At 42.7% G+C, this 25,009-nt stretch overlaps 1 protein-coding gene across 1 annotated transcript; it reads left to right on the plus strand.

The window, feature by feature from the left end:
• plpp6 (phospholipid phosphatase 6) lies at nt 1–24,701 on the plus strand. Its single transcript, XM_085982303.1, has 2 exons — nt 1–737; nt 18,588–24,701. The coding sequence occupies exons 1-2, from the start codon at nt 254–256 to the stop codon at nt 18,959–18,961; spliced, it is 858 nt and encodes a 285-aa protein (XP_085838429.1). The 5' UTR covers nt 1–253; the 3' UTR covers nt 18,962–24,701.
• Nucleotides 24,702–25,009: the final 308 nt, after the last annotated feature.

Genomic DNA, 25,009 nt, shown 5'->3' on the forward strand with positions numbered 1-25,009 from the left:
CCGGCCCCCAGTGGAGGAGGAGGCGGCGCTCCCGCTCACCCGGCCCCCACTGGAGGTGGAGGCGGCGCTCACGCGGCCCCCAGTGGAGGAGGAGGCGGCGCTCCCGCTCACCCGGCCCCCAGTGGAGGAGGAGGCGGCGCTCCCGCTCACCCGGCCCCCAGTGGAGGAGGAGGCGGCGCTCCCGCTCACCCGGCCCCCAGTGGAGGAGGAGGCGGCGCTCCCGCTCACCCGGCCCCCTGCTACTGGGCGAACAATGCCGGCTCACTCCCCCAAAGCCCGGAACCGGGAGCGAGAGCCGAAAGGCGGCGGCGGGAGGCTGGAGTTCCTGGTGCTGAGCCGGCCGCCCGCCCTGCTGCAGCGAGCGGGCTCCGAGCCGCCTTCCCCCCGGCACCGGGCGGCGCAGCTCGAAGGCCACGGCCTGCGCCGGGACTCGGGCTCCTCCTCGTCCTCGGCCGCCGCCGGTTGCCCGCAGAGCCTGCTGCCCGAGGAGGACTGCATGAAGCTGAACCCGTCGCTGCTCGGCATCGCGCTGCGCTCGCTGCTGGCCATCGACCTGTGGCTGTCCAAGCGGCTGGGGGTGTGCGCCACCGAGGACTCGTCCTGGGGCAGCGCCCGACCCATTATGAAGCTGATCGAGGTGTCGGGCCACGGCATCCCCTGGATCGGAGGCACCGTCTACTGTCTCTGCAAGAGCGGCAGCACCGCCGGCCAGGAAGTGCTGCTCAACCTGCTGCTGGGTGAGTCCAGGAAAGAAGTGGAAGGTTTCATCTCCATCACAGCCCCGCCCCTGCCACCTTGCATCGGGCAGCAGGGTCGGTAACTAGAGGACACACATTTAAGACCATTGCCAAATGAACCAGAGGGGAGATGAGCAGATTTTTTTTCTGTTTACACAGCGAGTTATTATGATACATAGATACATAGAAGATAGGAGCAGGAGTAGGCCATTCGGCCCTTCGTGCCTGCTCCGCCATTCGATGAGATCATGGCTGATCCTTTAATTCAGTATCCCGTCCCCGCCTTCTCTCCGTAACCCTTAACCCCTTTTGCCCGTAGAAATATATCTAATTCCCTCTTAAATATATTTAATGAGCTGGCGTACACTGCCCTCTGTGGCAATGAGTTCCACAGGTTCACCACTCTCTGAGTGAAGAAATTCCCCCTCATCTCTGTCCTAAATGGTTTAGCCCTTATCCTTAAATTATGTCCTCTAGTTCTGTTCTCACCCGCCAAGGGAAACATTCCTTCTGCATCCAGTCTGTCTAGACCTGTCAGAATTTTATACACTTCTATGAGGTCCCCTCTCAATCTTCTAAACTCCAGTGTGTACATCCCTAAACTACATAGTCTCTCCTCATAGGTCATTCCCGCCATTCCTGGTATCAGCCTGGTGAATCGCCGCTGCACCCCCTCCATGGCAAGAACATCCTTCCTCAGATGAGGCGACCAAAACTGTACACAGTACTCGAGGTGTGGTCTCACCAGTGCCCTGTACAGCTGCAGCAAGGTATCCCTGTTCCTGTATTCTAACCCTTTTGCTATGAAGGCCAGCATACCGTTTGCCTTCTTGACCGCCTGTTGCACCTGCATGCTCGCCTTCAGTGACTGGTGTACAAGAACACCCAGGTCTCTCTGTACTTCCCCCTCTCCCAATCTATTGCCATTTAAATAATAATTTAAAGATTGGTGAAGTCAAGCGTAGGTCCCTTGCAATCAGAATCAGGGGAATTTATAATGGGGAACAAAGAAATGGCCGACCAATTAAATACATACTTTGGTTCTGTCTTCACAAAGGAGGACACAAATAACCTCCCAGAGATGCCGGGGAACATAGGGTCTAATGAGGGGGAGGAACTGAAAGAAATCAGTATTTGTAGGGAAATGGTGTTAGGGAAATTGATGGGATTGAAGGCCGATAAATCCCCAGGGCCTGATAATCTACATCCTAGGGTGGTGGAAGCAGATTCCATAATAACTTTCAAAAGGAAATTGGATAAATACTTGAAAAAGATAAAATTGCAGGGCTATGGGGAAAGAACAAGGGGAGGGGGACTGAGACTAATTGGATAGCTCTTTCAAAGCGCGATGGGCCAAATGGGCCGCTTCTGTGCTGCATGATTCTATGACCTAAAATAAAAATATAGTCACCTCATGGCAGACTCAACACTTTGCTTTAACCACCTAACTTGTTGAACTTTAACCTCTTCACTATCAAACCTTACCCTGATTCAGTTCCTTCAAATGTCTTGTTTCATTGATGTCTACAGGAGGACAAAGGGATTAATTAAGAGGGGGAAATAGAGTATGAGAGTAAGCTTGCAGGGAACATAAAAACTGACTGTAAAAGATTTTATAGATATGTGATGAGAAAAAGATTGGTGAAGTCAAGCGTAGGTCCCTTGCAATCAGAATCAGGGGAATTTATAATGGGGAACAAAGAAATGGCCGACCAATTAAATACATACTTTGGTTCTGTCTTCACAAAGGAGGACACAAATAACCTCCCAGAGATGCCGGGGAACATAGGGTCTAATGAGGGGGAGGAACTGAAAGAAATCAGTATTTGTAGGGAAATGGTGTTAGGGAAATTGATGGGATTGAAGGCCGATAAATCCCCAGGGCCTGATAATCTACATCCTAGGGTACTTAAGGAAGTGGCCCTAGAAATAGTAGATGCATTGCTGGTCATCTTCCAAAATTCGATAGACTCTGAAACAGTTCCCATGGATTGGAGGGTAGCTAATGTTACCCCACTATTCAAAAAAGGTGGTAGAGAGAAAACGGGGAATTATAGACTGGTAAGCCTGACATTGGTAGTGGGGAAAATGCTAGAGTCCATTATAAAAGATGTAATAGCAGAGCACTTGGAAAACAGTGACAGGATTGGACAAAGTCAGCATGGATTTACAAAAGGTAAATTGTGCTTGACTAATCTACTGGATTTTTTTGAGGATGTAACTGGTAGAATAGATAAGGGAGAACCAGTGGATGTGGTGTATTTGGACTTTCAGAAGGCTTTCGATAAGGTCCCACATAAGAGATTAGCGTGTAAAGTTAAGGGACATGGGATTGGGGGCAAGGTACGGACTTGGATGGAGAACTGGTTGGCAGGTAGGAAGCAAAGAGTTGGAATAAACGGGTCTTTTCCCGAGTGGCAGGCAGTGATTAGTGGGGTACCGCGGGGATCGGTCCTAGGACCCCAGTTATTCACAATATATATAAATGATCTAGACAAGGGAACTAGATGTAATATCTCCAAGTTTGCAGACGACACAAAGCTGGGTGGGCGTGTGTGCTGTGAGGAGGATGCTGAGAAACTCCAGTATGATTTGGACAGGTTGGGTGATTGGGCAGAAGCATGGCAGATGCAGTATAATGTGGATAAATGCGAGGTTATCCATTTTGGTGGCAAAAACAGGAAGGCAGATTATTATCTGAACGGCAATAGATTGGGAGAAGGGGAAGTGCAACGAGACCTGGGTGTCCTTGTGCACCAGTCGCTGAAGGTAAGCATGCAGGTGCAGCAGGCGGTTAAGAAGGCAAATGGTATGTTGGCCTTCGTAGCGAGAGGGTTCGAGTACAGGAACAAGGATGTCTTGCTGCAGTTGTACAGGGCCTTGGTGAGACCACATCTTGAGTATTGTGTGCAGTTTTGGTCGTCTAATCTGAGGAAGGATGTTCTTGACATGGAGGGAGTGCAGCGAAGATTCACCAGACTGATACCTGGGATGGCAGGAATGACGTATGAGGAGAGATTGGGTCGATTGGGCTTATACTCGCTGGAGTTTAGAAGAATGAGAGGGGATCTCATTGAAACTTATAAAATTCGAACAGGACTAGACAGACTAGATGCAGGAAGGATGTTCCCGATGGTCGGGGAGTCCAGAACCAGGGGTCACAGTCTAAGGATAAGGGGTAAGCCATTTAGGACAGAGATGAGGAGGAATTTCTTCACCCAGAGCGTGGTGAACCTATGGAATTCTCTACCACAGAAGGCAGTTGAGGCCAATTCATTAAATATATTCAAGAAGGAGTTAGATATATTTCTTAAGGCTAAAAGGATCAACGGATATGGAGAGAAGGCAGGGACGGTACTGAATTTGGATGATCAGCCATGATCTCATTGAATGGCGGAGCAGGCTCGAGAGGCCGAATGGCCTACTCCTGCTCCTATCTTCTATGTTTCTACAGGTGATTTTAGTTCCAATATACAGAGCACAATTTCACTGTGTAGTGTCTCTTAATAGATTCCGGTTCCTTATAGTAAAATAATTTTTAATTTTACATCATCAGTGTGCATTTTAAAATCATTCTCTTCCAAGTTCTGTACTTGCTTAGCTCATGCATTTGGAACTTCATGATGCTAGTGATCCCTGCTTTGTAGCATTTCACTTGGTGCAGGTGATTTTGGGCCAGTGTAGATTCAGTTACCACAAACGTTTGCATTTTAAAAGTATACAAGTTCTAATTCCATTCTGGTTTTCAATAAAGTGAAATGAGACGGTGTGATAACCTTATGGCAACACTATTCTTCTCTTCAAAGTAGAACAAATTTAGTAAATCTAATGACATGTATGTTGATTTTTGTCCAACCCCATTGGATGTCATGGTACTCCTGGACTTAAAAACTAGATTCTGTGACTTATTTAAATCTCAGGGCTGGCTGCTACTAAACTCCCCTACTGCAGTTGGAAAGCCACTGTGTCTCTTTGAACAGATCATTCAAATACAGGGCAAAGCCTACAGCCTGGGTAAAGGAAATGCAGACATTATTCTCATTCTGTTAAAGTTGCGTGTCCTGGCAGCTGATCATGCAGTAAAGCCGATTACCATGACTGCCCCAACCCAAGGTGGAAGTTACTTCAAGATGACATTCCTAGTGAGAAAAAATGAAGCACAAAATGACATGTTGCTAGTGCAGTCATTGAAAAGTCCCAATTCAAGGAGTAAATTCATTTGTTTTTAGATTATAATGAACCCAAGGGGAAAAAGCATGGCTGAAAACAACTGTCCACTTTTTCTGGAAGCTAGACATTACTGTGAAGAAGAATCAGGATAGATTTTGGAGAATACTACAAAGGTCCGTTTAAAAGTTCAGTCACTTTTATAAAGGGTTTATTTTGAGTCATTTTATTAGGGTTGGTGCTGATGTTGAACCATTAAACTTGCAGGTAATTCTCAAATGCCTTAAAGGCTATTATTTCTAGTGGTCAAAATATTGGCAATTACATTTTTTGAACTTTTTCAATTTTGATTAAAGGCAAACAAGGGATGAACATTACGTTTTCCAGGTGATACTTCAGCCAGATGATAGTTCAGTACTAGGAATAGAACCATAGAAGGAAGCCATTTGACTCATCGTGCCTTCTTTGAAAGAGCTATCCAATTACAGGAAACTTTCTGGTATCCGGCACTGACGGGACCGAGCTGGTGCCGTTAGATCAAAACTGCCGTATAAACCAGCTGCAATGTTAAAACATACAGCTCCGTGTGAATCAACAAACCCTGTTGCTTAGCAACAGCTTCAAAACAGTTGGCTGCAGCTGCAAGTGTCTCTAGCTGAAGCTGTTGCTTAGCTACAGACCTTGCAGAGCCTGACTGGGAGAAAAAAAAGCAACGAGAAGTAAAAAAAACTTATAGAAAACGGCTCCTGAATTTTGCCGGTAGATAGAGCTTTCCGGACTTTTAACCTCTGGTTAAACGAAAGTTTCCTGTAGTCCCACTCCCCTGCCCTTTCCCTGTAGCCCTGCAAATTTTTCCCATTCAGGTATTTATTCAGTTCCTGTGCGTTACTATTGAATCTGCTTCCACCACCCTTTCAGGTAGTGCATTCCAGATCATAACAACTCACTGTGTTTATAAAAAAAAAAATTTAAAAAAAATTCTCCTCCTCTTGCCTCTGGTTCTTTTGCCAATTACTTTAAATCTGGGTCCTCTGCTTACTGATCTGTCTGCCAATGGAAACAGTTTCTCCTTGTTTACTCTAGCAAAACCCTTCATGATTTTGAACACCTCTATTAAATCTTCCTTTAACCTTCTCTGCTCTAAGGAGAGAAAGCCCAGCTTCTCTAGTCTCTCCACGTAATTGAAGTCCTGCATTCCTGGTACCATTCCAGTAAATCTCCTCTGAACCCTCTCTAAGGCTTTGACATCCTCCTTGAAGTGTGATGTCCAGAATTGGACACAATACTCCAGCTGGGACCTTTGCACTGCTTCAGACAGAAGGTTCAAATGTAATGAGCCCTATGTAGATAGGAAAATAAACTACATATAACACCAATATTTTCTAACGAGAAGTTTAAAGTAAATTATATTTAAAATACTGATGGATGCTAATTCCAATATGCAGGCTTCTTTGCTGTGCTTAATTGATGGCCACTTCTGTAGAAACACAAATGTTTTCTAGTTCCTTGGAAATGTGAAGGGTTGGGCACTGGAGATTTTGCTAAGATTCTCATTAAATTTAGATTTCCTAACTTTTAAGTTCCACACTACAAAGTGCTAGAAACCACTAGATGGTACTTGAACATTTTCATAAAGGACTTTCTAAATCAGTTGTTTAAAAACCTAAACACTTGCAAGATATCACTTTTAAAGAGTCCAATTAACTAATGAGTTGCAATACACCTCCGTGATTGTGAAGTGAAACTGCAGAAAGAACTGGCACGATAACCTTTTAATTAGCTGTTGGCACACTGACGGAGCTAACGGCTTGAAACGGCACTTTCATTTACAAAAGCATGCTAGATCTGTTCTACTTGATGATCTGAACTGATTAAAGTGCTCTTGCTTTGCAAAAGTATGTGCTTGATTGCTATTTATACACATACTCTGTTTTTAAATGGAATATGCACATCAGTGATTGGAGGCTTAATTCCACCTGCAACTCTCGGCCCACGAGGAGCCAATTGCAAGCCTTACTGCAATAGTGTGAATTCTATTTACTGTGTATCACAGTTTTTGTATAGTATATTAGCTCTATTAAACTGTTGCTAGAGAGTATATTTGAACTTGTTCCCTTGCAAAATGTATCTCCTGAAGGTGCTGACTGTTCCTGGGGTACAGTTCCAGGGGCACTAGCAGCTCTCCGGTATCCTCGGCATTTTTCATGTGTAAGTTTAAGCCATGAATATCGTCAGGCTAGTTTGATTGTGACTGGTTTCACAAAGCCTAATCATGTCTGCACATTCACACTTTCCAGCAGAGGTCACTAAATAAGAACATAAGAAATAGGAGCTGGAGTAGGCCATTTGGCCCTTTGAGCCTGCTCTGCCATTCAATACGATCATGGCTGATCTTTTACCTCAACTCCACTTTCCCACCCTATCCCTTGATTCCCTTAATATCTAAAACATCTATCGATCTTTGTCTTGAATATACTCAACGACTGAGCATCCATAGCTCCCTGGGGTAGAGAATTCTAAAGATTCACAACCCATTGAGTGAAGAAATTTCTCCTCATCAGTCCTAAATGGGTGACACCTAGTTCTAGCCTTCCCAACCAGGAGAAACATGTAGCATCTACCCTGTCAAGCTCCTTAAGAATTTTATAATATTCAATGAGATCACCTCTCGTTCTTCTAAACTCTCAGGAATATAGGCCTAGTCTACTCAATCTCTCCTCATAGGACAATCCCCCCATACCAGGAATCAGTCAGGTGAACTTTCATTGCACTCCCTTCCCTCTAAGGCAAGTATATCCTTCCTTCGGTAAGGGGACCAAAACTGTACACAATACTCCAGGTGTGGTCTCACCAAGGCCATATATAATTGCAGTAAAACTTCGTAATCCTTGTACTCCAGTCCCATTGTAATAAAAGCTAACATACCATTTACTTTCCTAATTGCTTGCTGTACCTGCATGTTAATTTTCTGTGATTTGTATACAAGGACACCCAGGTCCCTCAGAATACCAACATTTCCCAGTCTCCTTTTAAAAATACTCTGCTTTTCTATTTTTCCTACCAAAGTGGACAACTCACATTTATCCACATTATATTCCATCTGTCACCTTATTGCCCACTCACTTAACCTGTCTATAATCCCTTTGCAGCCTCTTTGCATCCTCCTTACAGCTCACTTTCCCACCTAGCTTTGTATCATTAGGAAACTTGGAAAAATTACACTTGGTCCCTTCATCTAAGTCATTGATATAAATTGTAAATAGCTGAGGCCCAAGCACTGATCCTTGCAGCACCCCACTAGTTACAACCTGCCAACCCAAAAATGACCCGTTTATTCCTACTCTCTGTTTTCTGTCTGTTAACCAATCCTCAATCCATGCTAATATATTGCCCGCAATCCCGTGAGCCCTAATTTTGTGTTATAACCTCTTGTGTGGCACCTTATCGAATACTTTTTGGTGTACAAGTGTGGGACTACTGGCTGGCTGATTTTTATCTCTCTCTCTCTCCACCCCCTCTCCCCTAACTCAAGATGCTGAGGCCAATTGTAGCACCCCAATTGCTGACCTGGATGATGTCAACTAACTCAGCACAGCTCAGGAATTGAACATGGGGTATTCTGCTGTGTATGGCTTAGGACTACATGGGGCCAGTCTTTACTCGCCAGGTTATCGAGAGAGCATTTGAACGTTTCTATATTAACTGAGTTACATTGGGCCATTTATAGTGCTTAATGCTGTGTTTATCCTTCACTTTGTGTTGGTTTCAGATGATGCCAAAAGGGCAATACGAATGGCATTCATCCACACAACCTTGAAATTGGCATTGATGCTGAGACTGCTGGACGACATGATCTTGGACTTGTTTTGCTGTTTGTTGGCTGCAATACAGATTCAGGCAGCATCACATTGAGTGTAAATCACCCAACACATGAGGCAGGGAAAATGGGTTGTAGGTCTGAAACTGGGAAGAAATAGTATTAGCCTTATTTGCCAAACTGGCATGCTTAATGATGCAGATAATTTGGCAGGAGAAGTTATACGCGCAATGTACTGACTGGCAGTCTCTTGGTATTCAAATGAGGGTCGAATAGCAGAAGAATAAGAAATGGTTCTATGGTTTTGAGCTCCAGTTTAAACAATTAATTGTGCAGAACTCGGATGTGGAATCTTCCTCCTCTCACACTTCCCTCCCCAAAAGTGTCTCAAAGTAGTATATTTTGGTAGGAAGAATAAGGAAGCCACATACTCCTTGGAAAATAAGTGTCTAAATGGGATAGAGGAGCAGAGGGATCTGTGGTACAGATACACAAATCACTAAAAGTAGCGACATAAGTTAAGAAGGCCATTTAAAAGCAAATGATGCACATGGGTTCATTTTCTAGAGGGGAAGAATTGAAAAGCAGAGAAGTTATGTTAAACTTGTATAGAAATGGTGGGGAACCAAGGGTCTAATGAGGGTGAGGAACTTAACGTAATTAATGTAAGTAGAGAAAAAGTACTAGAGAAATTAATTGGACTAAAAGCCAACACATCCCCATGACCTGACGGCCTACATCCTAGGGTTCTAAAAGAGGTGGCTGAAGAGATACTGGATGCATTGGTTTTGATCTTCCAAAATTTCCTAGATTCTAAAATGGTCCCAGCGGATTGGAAGGTCGCAAATGTAACACCGCTATTCAAGAAAGGAGGGAGCGAAAAAAATCACGGAACTACAGGCCAGTTAGCCTGACATCAGTCATCGGGAAAATGCTGGAATCCATTGTTAAGGAAGTGGTATCAAGTCACTTAGAAAATCATAATATGATTAGGCAGAGTCAACATGGTTTTATGAAAGGGATATCGTGTTTGACAAATTTATTAGAGTTTCTTGAGGATGTAACTAGCAGGGTAGATAAAGGGGAACCAGTGGATGTAGTGTATTTGGATTTCCAAAAGACATTCGATAAGGTGCCACATAAAAGGTTATTACACAAGATTAGGGCTCATTGGGTTGGTGATAATATAGTAGCATGGATAGAGGATTGGTTAATGGACAGAAAACAGAGAGTAGGGATAAACGGATCTTTTTCAGGTTGGCAGGGTGTAACTAATGGGGTGTCGCAAGAATCAGTGTTGGGGCCTCAGTTATTTACAATTTATATTAATGACCTAGATGAAGGGACCGAATGTAATATATCCAAGTTTGCTGATGATACAAAGCTAGGTGGGTCAGTAAGCTGTGAGGAGAACACAGTCTGCAAAGGGATATAGATAGACTAAATGAGTGGGCAGTAAGGTGGCAGATGGAGTATAATGTAGGGAAATGTGAGGTTATTCACTTTGGTAGGAAGAATAGAAAAACAGAATATTTTTTAAATGGTGAGAAACTTTCAAATGTTGGCGTACAGAGAGATTTGGGTATCCTCGTGCAAGAAACACAGTTAGCTAGCATGCAGGTATAGCAAGCAATAAGGAAGGCAAATGGCCTGTTGGCCTTTATTGCAAGGGGGTTGGAGTATAAGCGTAAGGAAGTCTTGCTACAATTGTACAGGGCCTTGGTGAGACCACACCTGGAGTACTGTGCACAGTTTTGGTCTTATCTAAGGAAGGATATACTTGCCTTGGAGGTGGTGCAATGAAGGTTCACTATATTGATTCATGGGATGAGAGGGCTGTCCTATGATGAGAGATTGTGTAAAATGGGCCTATACTCTCTGGAGTTTAGAAGAATGAGAGGTGATCTCATTGAAACATACAAGATTCTGAAGGGGATTGATAGGGTAGATGCTGAGAGGTTGTTTCCCCTGGCTGGTGTCTAGAACTAGGGGGCATAGTCTCAGGATAAGGGGTAGTTCATTTAAAACCGAGATGAGGAATTTCTTCACTCAGAGAGTTGTCAATCTTTGGAATTCTCTGCCCCAGAGGGCTGTGAATGCTGAGTCTGAGTATATTCAAGGCTGAGATAGATAGATTTTTGGACTCTAGGGGAATCAAAGGATATGGAGATCGGGCGGGAAAGTGGAGTTGAAGTCAGATCAGCCATGATCTTGTTGAATGACGGAGCAGGCTTGAGGGGCCATAAGGCCTACTCCTGCTCTTATTTCTTATGTTCTTAGAACCTTGGTTAGACCGCACTTGGAATACTATGAACAGTTCTGTTCTCCATATAATAAAAAGGATGTAGAAGCACTGCAGAATGTGCAAAAAAGATTTATTAGAATGATGACCAGAACCAGTGAGAGGTTATACCTATCGGGAAAGAATGAACATGCTGGGGCTTTTTCCTCTAGTAAAGAGAAGACTGAGGGGTGACCTGAGAAAGATCTTTAAGATTAGTAGCAGCATGGATTGCTAGCTGGCTTCGAGACAGAAAGCAGAGAGTGGGAGTAAAGGGTAGTTATTCACAGTGGCAGAAGGTGGGTAATGGTGTTCCACAGGGATCAGTGCGGGGACCACTGCTGTTCATAATTTACATTAACGATTTAGACTTTGGAATCAAAAACACAATTTCTAAATTTGCAGATGATACCAAATTGAAGGGGGGGGGAATAGTCAATACTGAGGAGGACTGTAACAAATTACAGGAGGACAATAATAAATTTGCAGAATGGGCTAATAATTGGCAAATGAAGTTCAACACAGACAAATATGAGGTATTACATTTTGGTAGGAAGAATAGGGAGGTCACTTATCACTTGGAGGGTGAGAGTCTAGGTGGAGTGGAGGAACAAAGGGATCTCGGAGTACAAATACACATCACTAAAAGTTGCGCCACAGGTTAGCAAGGCCATTAAAAATGCAAACCAAGCACTAGGGTTTAATTCTAGAGGGATAGAATTGAAAAGTAGGGAAGTTATGCTAAACCTGTATCGAACCTTGGTTAGACCACACTTGGAGTACTGCAAGCAGTTTTGGTTGCCATATTATAAACAGGATACAGAGGCACTGGAGAGGGTGCAGAGAAGATTTACAAGGATAATACCAGAAATGCGAGGGTATACATATCAGGAAAGGATAAACAGGCTGGGTCTCTTTTCTCTTGAAAAAAGGTTGAGGGGTGACCTAATAGAGGTCTATAAAATTATGAAAGGTTTTGATAGTGGATACAGAGAGAATGTTTCCACTTGTGGGGAAGAGCATAACTAGAGACCATCAATATAAGATGGTCACCAAGAAATCCAATAGGGAATTCAGAAGAAACTTCTTTACCCAAAGAGTGGTGAGAATGTGGAATTTGCTACCACAGGGAGTGGTTGAAGCAAATAGTATAGATGCATTTAAGGGGAGGCTAGACAAACATATGAGGGAGAAGGGAATAGAGGGTTATGCTGATAGATTTAGATGAGGAAAGACGGGAGGAGGCTCGAGTGGAGCATAAACACCGGTATGGACTGGTTGGGCCAAATGGCCTGTTTCTGTGCCGTATATCCTATGTAATTATGAAAGGGTGGGGGACACCAGAACTAGGGACCATAAATATAAGGTAGTCATTAATAAATCCAATAGGGAATTAAGGAGAATCCTTAGCCAAGGACTGGTTACTCGCTACCCCAAGGAGTAATTGATGCGAATAGCGTAGCTGCATTTTAAGGGGAAGCTAGATAAACTCATGAGGGAGAAAGGAATAGAAGGATATGTTAATGGAGTTAGATGAAGAAGGGTGGGAGGAGACTTGTGTGAAGCATAAACACTGGCAAGGACCTGTTGGGCTGAATGGCCTGTTTCTGTGCTGTATATTCTTTGTAATTTATACCCTGTCTGCACATTGTCCATTTGTACAGCTCTGCCAACATCATACATGCAACGCATGGGATTGAAATTCATCCTTTCCATTGTCATGCTTTTGGATTTTGATCTCACAATTTTCCTTATGGAAAGGATTTTAGGATTGAGTTGTACCTTTAAGTGTTGTGTTTTAAAACAAAGTGAATTTGTTTAAACTTAAAACAAGATGCCACAGGCTGCAGGCATAGAGAATGTGTAGTGGTTATGTTACTGGACAATCCAGAGGCTTGGACTAATAATGTGAGTTCAGATCCCACTACAGCAGTTTGAGAATTTGAATTCAGTGTTTTTAAATAAGCTGGTATCAGTTTTAAAAACAAAGTGAGCATGAAGCTATTGGATTGTCGTAAATACGATAACTGGTTCACTAATATTCTTTGGGGAGGGAAACCTGCCGTCCTTACCTGACCTGGCCTATGTCTGACTCCAATCCCACACCGATGTGGTTGACACTTGGGTGCCCTCTGAAGTGTCCTAGTGCGCCACTCGGTTCAGGACAACTAGGATGGATAATAAATGCCAGCCTTGCCAGTGATGCCCACTTCCCAAGAATGAATTTTTTTTTTTTTAAAGAGCCAGATGAACTAGTTGTGCAATGTCATTCGCTTACCTGCTTGATCCTGCCAGTAGCATGTGCTCGTCTCCAAGATTAAGCCATCTCCAAGATTAAGCCATCCATGTCTAAGTACACATGGCTTGTACAGTGAAACTGCAAGTGGCTCATTAAATCAGTTATGATTCCGTTGGTCACTCCAAATGGATAAGTCTGGTAATTCTAGAGCTAATACATGCTGCCGAACACTGACCTTCGAGGATGTGCATTTATGAGACCATAACCCAGTCTATTCCTAGCTGATTCGGTGATGGTCAATTATCTCATCCCAGGCCCATTAGCCAGATGATCCCTATTCAATTTGAGAACAGCAGATGTTTTCTCTTAAACCCATGTCCCACATGGGAAGGAAAGGTAGCCAACTTTATTGTCCGGTCTACTGACAAATCACTAACGGGATGAAGGCTAGCATCACAGCCCCCCCCCACCCCCCAGGCTGGGAACACACAGGAAAAAGGGACAAGAGAATACATGGTCAGTCAGATTCTCAACAAGGAACAGCAAGGTGTAGGTTTGAGGCCTGGGGCTGGAAGCTAAAAATGTGGGTTTGTTTTTGTAATTATTAGTCTGAACGAAAGTTAATGCCAATAACCAGTAACTCAGCCCAGGAAAGCATGTGGTTTATTATTTTCCACTACGTTTTGGAGGAGGGAAGCGAGAGCGATTTACGTAAATGGAATATATTTTAACTGCTACTCCGTGAAATAAAGCAGCTTAATGATTTGTTATCTGGTCTTGTCTTAGTAAATGTTCCTCAGTCTGTTTCCTAAAAGATTGGAGAAGCGCATATGAGGGCATGTGCGAAAGGAACAATTCAGATCACAAAGGGTCCTAATGTTAAACCCCAGGGTTATGCTATTGTATAAACTGGATATAGTACAGGCACACTCTGGAATGTAATATGCTACAATCGCTTGTACGATTGACCAGCACTGCTCTATCTGAGTAAATATTTACGGTGAACAACACCCAGTTCTTTGCTACTGCAATTTTTTTGGGACTCGTGACAAGGATTGTTCGAGGCTGAAGTAGAATTCCTCTTTGGTCTCAGTGATCCTGACCAACGGTTCCACCACAGACCCAATTCACGTACGAACCGGGGTCAAACGAGGCTGTGTCATTGCACCAACGCTCTTCTCGAGCTTGCTGCAATGCTCCATCTCACCCTCAGTAAGCTCCCCACTGGAGTGGAGCTAATTTACAGAACAAACGGGGAAACTGTTCAACCTCCATCGCCTCCAGTCCAGATCCAAGGTCGTCCCATCCTCTGTCGTCGAATTATAGTATGCAGACGACGCTTGCGTCTGCGCTCACTCGGAGGTCGAACTCCAAACTGTTGGAGGAAATTTTAAAATGGCACCGTAGTGCCTGCTGAAATACTTGACATTCATTGACATTTTGCAGACACTGGCATAACAGACAGCTGACTTGATCTGCTTACACCAAACATGTGATGTCACTTGTACAGAACAGTAATATAATTAAGTTGTTTGCTAACGGTATAATAATATAATCAACTTGTTTTTGACAGAATGTGATTAAGGGTTGCTAAGGTATCGGATTGGCCAAAGTTAAAGGATGCTAAAGTACCAGATTGGCCAAGGAATTAATGTAATATGGTATCTTTCTTGTTTTTAAATTGTATAAAAGGAGCGCGGCTGCTATTGTAAAGCTGAGAAGCTGGCGATTGCACCAAGGGGGTGTATAGCACTTCTCCCAGAGCGCTCTGTAAATAAAAGTGTACTCGCACATTCCAGCAAGGTCCGCAGTAGTCTGAGTTTATTGCTCTATAAGTCGAAGTTGGGTATACGTCGACCCTGTATATCACTGGGTCCGTTCAGGCTCCAATTCGGCGGTAATAAAACCATCGTCAACACCTTCACCGAAGCATACGAGAGCATAGGCCTTACACTAAACATCCGTAAGACAAAGGTCCTCTACCAACCTGCCCCCGCCACACAGTACTGCCCCCTGATTATCAAAATCCACGACAAGGCCTTGGACAACATGGACCACTTTCCATACCTCGGGAGCCTACTGTCAACAAGGGCAGACGTCGACGACGAAGTCCAACACCACCTTCAGTGTGCCAGTGCAGCCTGAGGAAGAGTGTGTTTGAAGACCAGGACTTCAAACCCGGCACTAAGCTCATGGTCTACAGAGCAGCAGTGATACCCACCCTGCTGTATGCCTCAGAGACATGGACCATGTACAGCAAGTACCTCAAAGCACTGGAGAGGTACCACCAACGCTGCCTCCGCAAGATCCTGCAAATCCATTGGCAGGATAGGCGCACCAATGTCGGTGTTCTTGCTCAGGCCAACATCCCCAGCATCGAAGCTTTGACCACGCTCAATCAGCTCCGATGGATGGGTCACATTGTCCGCATGCCCGATGCGAGACTCCCAAAACAAGCGCTCTACTCGGAGCTCCGGCATGGCAAGAGAGCCCCAGGTGGGACACCCTCAAAGCTTCCTTGAAAAAGTGTAACATCCCCATTGATACCTGGGAATCCCTGGCCCAAGACCGCACAAAGTGGAGGAGAAGCATCCAGGAAGGCGCTGAACACCTCGAGTCTCTTCGCCGGGAGCAAGCAGAAGCCAAGCGCAAGGAGCGCACGTCAATCCAAGCACCCCACTCACCCGCCCCTTCAACCACCGTCTGTCTCACCTGTGACAGAGACTGTAGGTCCCGCATTGGACTCATCAGTCACCTGAGAACTCACTTTTAATGTGGAAGCAAGTCATCCTCTGTTCCGAGGGATTGCCTAAGAAGAAAAAGAATAATTTTTCTTTTAGCAGTTTCTTTCCCACCCACATTGTGAAAAATCGTTGGCAGCACCAATTCAGGCCCCAGTTTGTTAATATAACCATGGATTTTGTCGCAATGGATCTCAATGAGCATTTCATCCTTTCACAGTCTTTTTTGACCTTGTGGATACCTAGATGGTAAAGGACTGCAATTCTTTCTATATGGGAAATGCTTCTCTTGGTAACACTTTGTACTCAGTTAGATTTTGCTTGTAAAGCATTTTTTTAAAATGTGCATTGAAACAAAAATAAAATTCCCTGGGGCAGTGGGGTTAATTGGAAAGGCACATTAACCACTAGGTGGTTTTGAGTTCAAGCTCCAGAGCTGTCTTGTGTTCAAATTTGCACATTGTGTCTTTGCTGATATTTGTTAGTCCTTGGTCAGACAAAACCGAGGCGTTCACAGTCAGTGGAGAAAGTTATTTTGTTTTCTCTCTTGCACCTGAATAGTTGTCAGAAGAACATGTGAACAGATCAATTAAAGATTAAATGTTGTTGGTGAGGGAAGTTTGCATATTGACAGGTCCTTGTAAATTTCTGGCTCTGGATGTGAAGAAACTAACATGAAATGACTGCCTTTCTCTTTTTTTAAATACCCTTTGTCACTTTGAAGTGTGATGAATTCAGAGCATGTGTAATTAATATATTACCATTATATGTTTACAAGTAGGATTGGTAATGTGGGAGTGCTGAGAAATAGAAAAATAGTTCAACTCCACATTGAGGTGTATATCTAAACCATGTCCCAGTTCCTCATATATTCTGTTTATTGCTAATGAATTATAAATGTTGGTAGCAGCTGTGATGACTTGCAGGGCAACTCGGACAGCGACTTCCTGATTTCCACGTTTGCGCATGTGTGGATGCCGGAAGCTGCTGTCCAATTTACTCCATAATAACGGTGAGCACTGATGGCCTCACTGTTATCCCTACCACAAAATCTGGGTCTACAAGAATAACCGCGAGGCCTTTGGCACTCCCCATTATTAAGGAGTAAATCGGACAGCAGCTTCCAGAAGTTGCTGTCCATGTTGCCCTGCTCCTCCACAAACTTTGCGACGCCGGTACCTTGCCGAGAGACATGCCATTCAAATACATGAAGGGCGTGAATTTTGCAATACTTACCCACTAGATACCCACTAAACATTCCAGAAGAAGTTAGGGCTCGCCATTCAAGTGTAAGTGAATTTTTAACAGCATGATAAGTCTTAATTGCTACCAAACAACACCTCTGGCACTGAAAATTTACTTTTACAAGTGTGGAGTCTCATTCCTTCAGATTTTAATTATTGTTAGATTTTAAAAAAAACAATTTAAAGTTTTTTATTTTCTCTTTCTTTCTCTCTCTCTCTCTCTCTCTCTCTCTCTCAAACCCATCTATCTTTCCCCTCTATTTCACTTAACTGTGCATGATTTTACATTGAATTAAATATTCTAACTTGCACTTCCTGGTTTAGACTCTGCGTGTCTCGGTAAGGATTCTTCAATCTGATTGGTTGAGGAGTCACATTGTTGCTTGTCCTGTTCACATAGGTCCCAGATCCCCTGTAGAGGGCGCCATGCTGTTTCAGTTCTCTAATTACCGCAAATCGCAGTGCAGCAGTCACAGAAATTACGAGGGCAAGTGTAATGAACAGCAAGCGCCACTGATCGCAAAATCTGGGCCATACAATTTCCTTCAACTAACAATGAGCAAGGGCATAGGCATAGACAATCAGCCAGTGTGTATATAAAATAAGACACACATTCCTTTCTTGTCAGTCCTGGCAGGGCAGTTGTATGTTTGAGCACCTCTTTAGGTAATATCTGAAACCGTATGTTTTGTAGTCCTAGTGTGTGAAATGAGTTTAATACGTTATTTCCATGCCTCTACAACACCTGTGCTTACAGATTGTTGCACGTATAAATGATTTGGCCCAAGCAGCTCTCCTTATTTTCAGAATCCTGGTATTTGTGTGCATTCATGTGATACAGACTTATACGGTCATTTTAATTTTGGCCCCCGCTCTGATCGGCGTCTTCACACTGATGTAATACTGGAATTCCTTAACTACCCATGTATGTCACCATGACTTCTTTGCAGAAGACAATACCACAATGAATGGGTTCTAAAATAAATGTTTTCAATCAATATTTCTGCTCCTATACCTTTGTTTACAAATGCATGGGAATAGAGAGTTCAGTACTCATCGAATAGGGGTTTGTTCTGTAATTGAGGAATGCTTCAACATGTGCATCCCTTAAGGAAGTTGTGCCCTACTTTGCAGGAGACTGACACCATCTGTACAATGAAGTTGTGGTTTAAATATAAAGGTCTTTCTCACAAATGGAATTAAAACTCCTATTCAAAATTGCACATAAAATGACCTCTGTTTCCTGTCTGTAGTCCGTGAGTTCAGTAATTCATGCCCGTCAAACAGTTAGATGTGGTGGGCAGCCATGTTATTGTACATTGGTTTGCAAAGTATAATAATCGGTTTGTTTTCTTGTTTAGCTTTGATCTTAGATCTGGTCCTGGTGGGCATTGTCAAGTCGCTGGTCCGCAGGCGTCGTCCCACACAAAACAAGATGGACATGTTTGCTACGTTTTCCGTGGACAGATACTCGTTCCCGTCGGGCCATGCAACCAGAGCAGCAATGGGAGGCCGATTCTTCCTCAATCACTTGGTTTTAGCTGTTCCGCTGCGTATTCTGGTTGTGCTATGGGTGTGCATCGTGGGACTCTCGCGAGTGATGCTGGGAAGGCACAATGTGACTGATGTTGTTTGTGGATTTATCATGGGGTATCTACAGTATAGCCTGGTGGAGTATATGTGGTTGTCATCCAGTAACCTGCAGATATTTCTGAGATTGTGGGGACTTAAATAATTATATTGAAGTGCAGAATTTTTTTTTAAGTATGTGTTCCAGCTTATAGGCATACTGTATACCCAAAATGATATGTAGCTTGGTAGGGCTGAAGTGCACAATTATTTGATTTTATATATGTTGTGACCTTTCACTTTGAGACAGCATCCTATTTTAGCCAACCTAGGTTAATGTTCAAAACTGCCAAAACAACCTCTACTAAAACATTCTTTCTGTTTATTTCCCGTTCTTGTACATTTGTCTGTTTAGGTGAGAGGAGACAGGTTGAGATGAGTGTTTTCCATTCTTTGTCCAGTGACTGTGACGTACCACCACGTTATGTATAGTGTAGGTCAGATACACTTTTCAGGCTTTTTGTTTCGTGAGCCTCAAAACTAAAGAGCACCCTTACTACTAGCCCAGTGTGACATGACATTATAGCCTCCCAGGTTATAAATGGTAAATCAGTGATGTATTTCAGGACAGTTTTTCTAATGTGGACTCTACTTCACAAGGACATGGGTAATCTGTTCTGAATTCATTTCAGTCCTATTGGAGGAAGGAGACCCTCTGGCCCACCTATTTGAGCTAGATTTTAGCCAGGTCCCAGAGGCAAAAGCAGTCTGCATCCTGTTCTCTCTGATTCTGCCAGGCGCATTGTATGCTAACCAGGAACTTGTGTAAAATGCAATCTGTAGGTTTTTTTTTGTCATTCATGAATAACAAAAAAAGGAAAGTTCAATAAAAATGCAAACCCTCAACTGCCTCTGTAGTTGTAATATATTTTAAAATAGATCCTGGTCATTCCTTTACAAACTTTGTAAGTCTGAGAAATTTTAATTTTTCCCTTTTTTAAGTAAGGTTCAGATAGAGCTGAAAAATAATGTCTCTTTATTTTGTGCAGATGCACGTTTGTGTCAGTCAGGGATGTGAACTAACTTTAAGATTTTTTTCACGGGACACTGTTGCCATATCTTGATCATATTTTTACTGAAGGTAACACTTGTTCCCCTGTAGTTTTGTAAAAACATGAATGCCAACCCACCAAAGAGAAACACGTCTGTACTTCTGATGTGCATGCAGTTTTTTCTGCTACTTGCTTCTTTCTTTCCAGCTGTTTGCTTCTTTGTTTCTTTTTGGACCACGGCTGTTTCTCCAGCTCTTCTTGCCTGCGTTCTCTCGTGCTCTTTATCTTTCACTTATGTCCCTCATACATGCTTGTTTAATCTATCTGTGTGTGTCTCTATCTCTTTCTTTCCTTTCCTCTCTTATTTCCTCACCTTCAGTCTCTGCTGTAACCGCCCCCCCCCCCCCAAACCACTCTCTCCAGGGGCAGTGTTTGCCTTGCAGGAGCCCCGTGCAAAGAATTGGTTTGAGGCCCCCTCATATTAGACAAACTGATCATTGGATCCACTATGGGGCCCCCGTGCAATTGTGCAGTGCGGCCCTAACGACATCTCCCTTGCGCCCATGCTCATCCGTCCCTCTCTCGCACGTGTTCCCTCTATCTTGGGATCTTTTTCTCTCGGTGACCATCAGGGAATGCTATTGGCGGGTGAGGCTGCTGCAGTGTCCTCTGCAATGTTTAAGCAGACTATTAAGGGAATGGATTGTGCTCACATCAGGGAGGCTGGGATAGTCCCACTTCTTGGTGGGACGCTATCTGTGAAAACTGAAACCCCAGCAAATACTGCTTTGAATCCTCGTCTGTTGAAGACTAATTGATAGATTGATTGCTATGATTAGTCAATAACTCAATTATCATTGTATCATGCTACTACCGGGATGGTAGAAGATGAACTAGATGGGCCTTGTTGGCTTTTTTAATGTTTTTCCAGAGGCAGGTGAGGTGGGAGAGGGAAGCACATTGGTTCAGTCACTCTTTAATCTTTCCCCTCACTTTTCTCCCATGTACCACTAAAATGACTTAACAGCCCGCAGAATGACTTAACGTCACAGTGTACCCAGCTATCTATAGTGGAAAATACAGCAATATAAAGTGTAAAAATGAATTGCATTTCCATTTGTTCCTGTTTCTTCTTCCTACGGCTTCCTTCCCTGCCCCGCGCCCCCACAACCAACAAAACAAAGCCATTCCTTTCTGTGCACGAGTCCAACCAGTGGTTTGTGTGTGTATTTGATTTTTTAATATTTTGTTGTAAGTTTCTTCTCTTTCCCCATCCAAATGAGGCATCAAGCTTCCATCCAGTGCCTTTTCCCCTGGCAGCTACTGACATGACGTTATGAATGGGAATGCTGAACACAACCTACTGTTCCTATCGGGAGTAGGGAGTGCTATAAAAATGTCTGTTCCAAAGCTGCCTCTGACCAGCAGTTTCAAAGCATGTGGTGCAATTCACTGATAAGTACAGGTATCTCCCTATATAATATTTAGCTTTGTATAACTATTCCACAAAATGCACTTCTCCTTCCAGAAACTTTTTTTTACTATCGACTGAGAGCAATTCCTATACTTTGACTTTCTGTGACATTCCAGAACCCATATCCTCCACGTATGTATATAGTAAAGATCCAGCCACGTCATGTCAGTGTGTATATGTGTGTGTAAAATAGATGTGTTTTTAGGTTTCACAGTATTGATCAAGTATTTGTACAGCTGGTGTGTCCTTGTTGTCCGTTCTGTGCTGTGTTGCAACATATAGTACTGGCTTGTGTATTGTATGGGAGATGTACAATGCTTCTGCAAGTTTTGGTCACCTTATCTGAGGAAGGATGTTCTTGCCATGGAGGGAGTGCAGCGAAGATTCACCAGACTGATACCTGGGATAGCAGGAATGACGTATGAGGAGAGATTGGGTCGATTGGGCTTATATTCGCTGGAGTTTAGAAGAATGAGAGGGGATCTCATTGAAACTTAAAATTCTAACAGGACTAGACAGACTAGATGCAGGAAGGATGTTCCCAATGGCGGGGGAGTCCAGAACCAGGGGTCACAGTCTAAGGATAAGGGGTAAGCTATTTAGGACAGAGACGAGGAGGAATTTCTTCACCCAGAGAGTGGTGAACCTGTGGAATTCTCTACCACAGAAGGCAGTTGAGGCCAATTCATTAAATATATTCAAGAAGGAGTTAGATATATTTCTTAAGGCTAAAGGGATCAAGGGATATGGGGAGAAGGCAGGGACAGGGTACAGAACTTGGATGATCAGCCATGATCTCATTGAATGGCGGAGCAGGCTCGAGGGGCCGATTGGCCTACTCCTCCTATTTTCTACGTGCATAGCTTGTACAGAAGTCCCATATCACATTGATGTTCCCCAAAATCACCAACACAGCTTGCTATGATCTTGGATATTAGTTTCTATTGTGGGTTTACAACTTCCCAGTTTACACCATGCATGTACTATGTAGATTTACCAGATATTAAGGAACTTGTTGCCTTTTAATCAGCATGCAATGTGTGTTATAAAATGAAACAAATTGTGGAGTTAATTTTTTTTTTAATATACCAATTTAGACCAGTTTTGCTATGTAGGCCAACTACATCCATGTTTAATTAAAAATATAGATTGTACCAGCTGTATGCAGATGCAAAAGTGATCTACATCAAGTGTTGTAGACACTGTCTTGGAGTGTCCTACTGGAGTAAAGACTCCTTTCACACTCTGTTGAAATGCACCCATGGTTCTGTCATATTCAAGACAAGATTTAGCATCTTTTAAAATGCATTTATTTAAATAAACAAAATTATAAGAATATGTTGGCATCCTTTTGTAATTATGATCTTCAGTATGGCAGCTAAGGTGTCCAAATATTTGCTTGAATAATATGATCTGTGAAAAAAGAGCTGGGCAACTGAAAGAAGCTGTGCCATATAACTTGACTAAATCCTTCACTTCCCACAACATAGAGCTGCGTTATTATGAGCCTTGTATTTGCGGTGTGTAATAATACTTAAATGTGTTTGTGCACAAATATAATCAAATAACCGTGAACTGTATTTGTGGCAATTGTGTATAATTTGGGAATTATGATGAAAATCTGTTTTTGGGGGGGGGGGGACACTGATTAGCATAATAAATGTTTGTAATCGAGAGAATAATGTTCTGTGAAAAGTTACATCTGTGTTGTAATGCAAGTTATTTCAGGCTTTCTTAACAAACTTCCTTTGCATAATGATTGCAATTCTCAGGATTGAAATGCTGTTAAAGAGTGATCCCTCCTAACCCAATTAGCAGCAGAATTGTTAATCAACAATTCTATTGCTAGCTATAAATAAAACCTGACTATAATTGTGTTTGCTATTTTTGCAAAAACAAAATGCACAGAGAAGTAGCAATTCTTCTCGCTTACTGTGCCTGCCACATTTAATCAGTGCCTGAGGCAGTAGGACTCGGCCACCGCACTTTCTCATCTCCATCAGAGTCTGGCCACAACTCTGAATAGCCATGGTTGAATGTTTAGATTAGATGTCGGCTCTGGAATATTTTGGGCTCTCTGGGCTGACCAGTTGGTCATCTTGCACAATGCTGGAACAAATACAAATATTAAGATACTATAGCTACCCAGAGATCAAGACAATATCTGTATAGAGTGCTGTAATAACTCTATAGGGCAGAAATACTTCATTTACATTTTTTAAATAAAGTTAAACACCTCATCTTATCTTCCCTATTTGTGTTTTCAAGTGTTTCTTTTAACTTTTGATTCTATACTGAACCTCCTGCTGGTTTTAAAATACTTTCCTGTCTTCTTTGCCTCCTACGTCCCACGATAAATTTGGAGGTGGGAGCCAAATCAAATGGGTCCTTGATTGCCCAAAATCAGCTTCATGAGGTGGTTTTTCAGCACAGGGTTGCTTTGGACCACGTCCAATATGGGGTTTGTAATTTGAGTGCTACGCACGCTTTTTAATTTTATATTACAACATTGACTACACTTCAAAAGTACTTAATTGGCTGTAAAGCGCTTTGGGATCTCCGATGGTCATGAAAGGCGCTATATAAATGCGAGACTTTCTTTTTACGCTGAGGGAAATCTGTGCTTTGCGAAATGACTCATTCCGGATGAGATTCAGGCAAATTTTTGGGGAGGTGGGAAAGGAGGGGAGTTTCCTGGTTAGCTTCAATTGAAACAGTTTTCTGTAGTACTCCTTGATTAGAAAGGATCTCGAGTGATATACATTTGAAGATCATATCTGAACAGAGAGTGCTTTAAAATGTAATTTAATAAATGCAAAGTGTCACGAGATGATGCATTGCACTGAAGAAATTTGTTAATATGCAATAGCAAAGGAGTGTATTTATCCATCTACAGATCTTTTGTAGGATTGTTCTGGATTTGGAAATTACATTATTTTTTGCCATGCAACAAAGTGGTCTGTCACAAATGTCTGTTCATCAGCACTTTAATTAATATGCACCGTCTCAGCGATTTAGGAGATGTATCTAGTTTGAAAAGCAGCCATAAATGACTGTTTCTTTGTGATAAATTTATAAGGATATTGGAAAGAGTATTATAATAAGACTAAATTGGAGCTTTTTATGTTTGCTTTTTACAGATATTTAAATATAACTTGTTCCAGTTCTTCCTAGTTAAAGATGATTAATGTGTCTGATATTGATGTGTCTATATTCTATCTTCAAAAATAATGGAGTGGTATGTTAAAGTAACTTGCTGTGTGTAAAAATAAAAATAAGATTCTGTGAACAGACCTGGTTACAACTGTGCAATTGTTTAAATATTTTGTTTGTTACTCCTAAATGATTTTCTACAATAAAAATCATGTGTGTGAACTTTACTTATGTTGTTCCTTCTATACATTCCATGTTCAGTATGTAAACTGAGCTTTGGTGTTTGGGCAAAGATTTCATGATCCCAGTGCATTGTATCAATGTGCTTCGATGACCTGTATGTTCATCATGTTTCCAGCTGTAACTCTGAGGACCCAAGCTGTTTTGTTCCACATGTATACCTTGTTCACAAAGGTGTCTAATTTAGCAACCCTCCATCTACAACATTAAAAGCCTTGGTTACTGTAATGTAAAGTCTCCAATTAGTCTAAGCATAGCTAGCTTTGTATCTGTGAAACAAAGACGGAGCCTGTAT

The sequence above is a fragment of the Somniosus microcephalus genome, chromosome 3 (genome assembly GCF_052327205.1).
Source record: "Somniosus microcephalus isolate GS21.2 chromosome 3, FLI_Smic_1.0, whole genome shotgun sequence".
Classification (NCBI taxonomy): domain Eukaryota; kingdom Metazoa; phylum Chordata; class Chondrichthyes; order Squaliformes; family Somniosidae; genus Somniosus; species Somniosus microcephalus.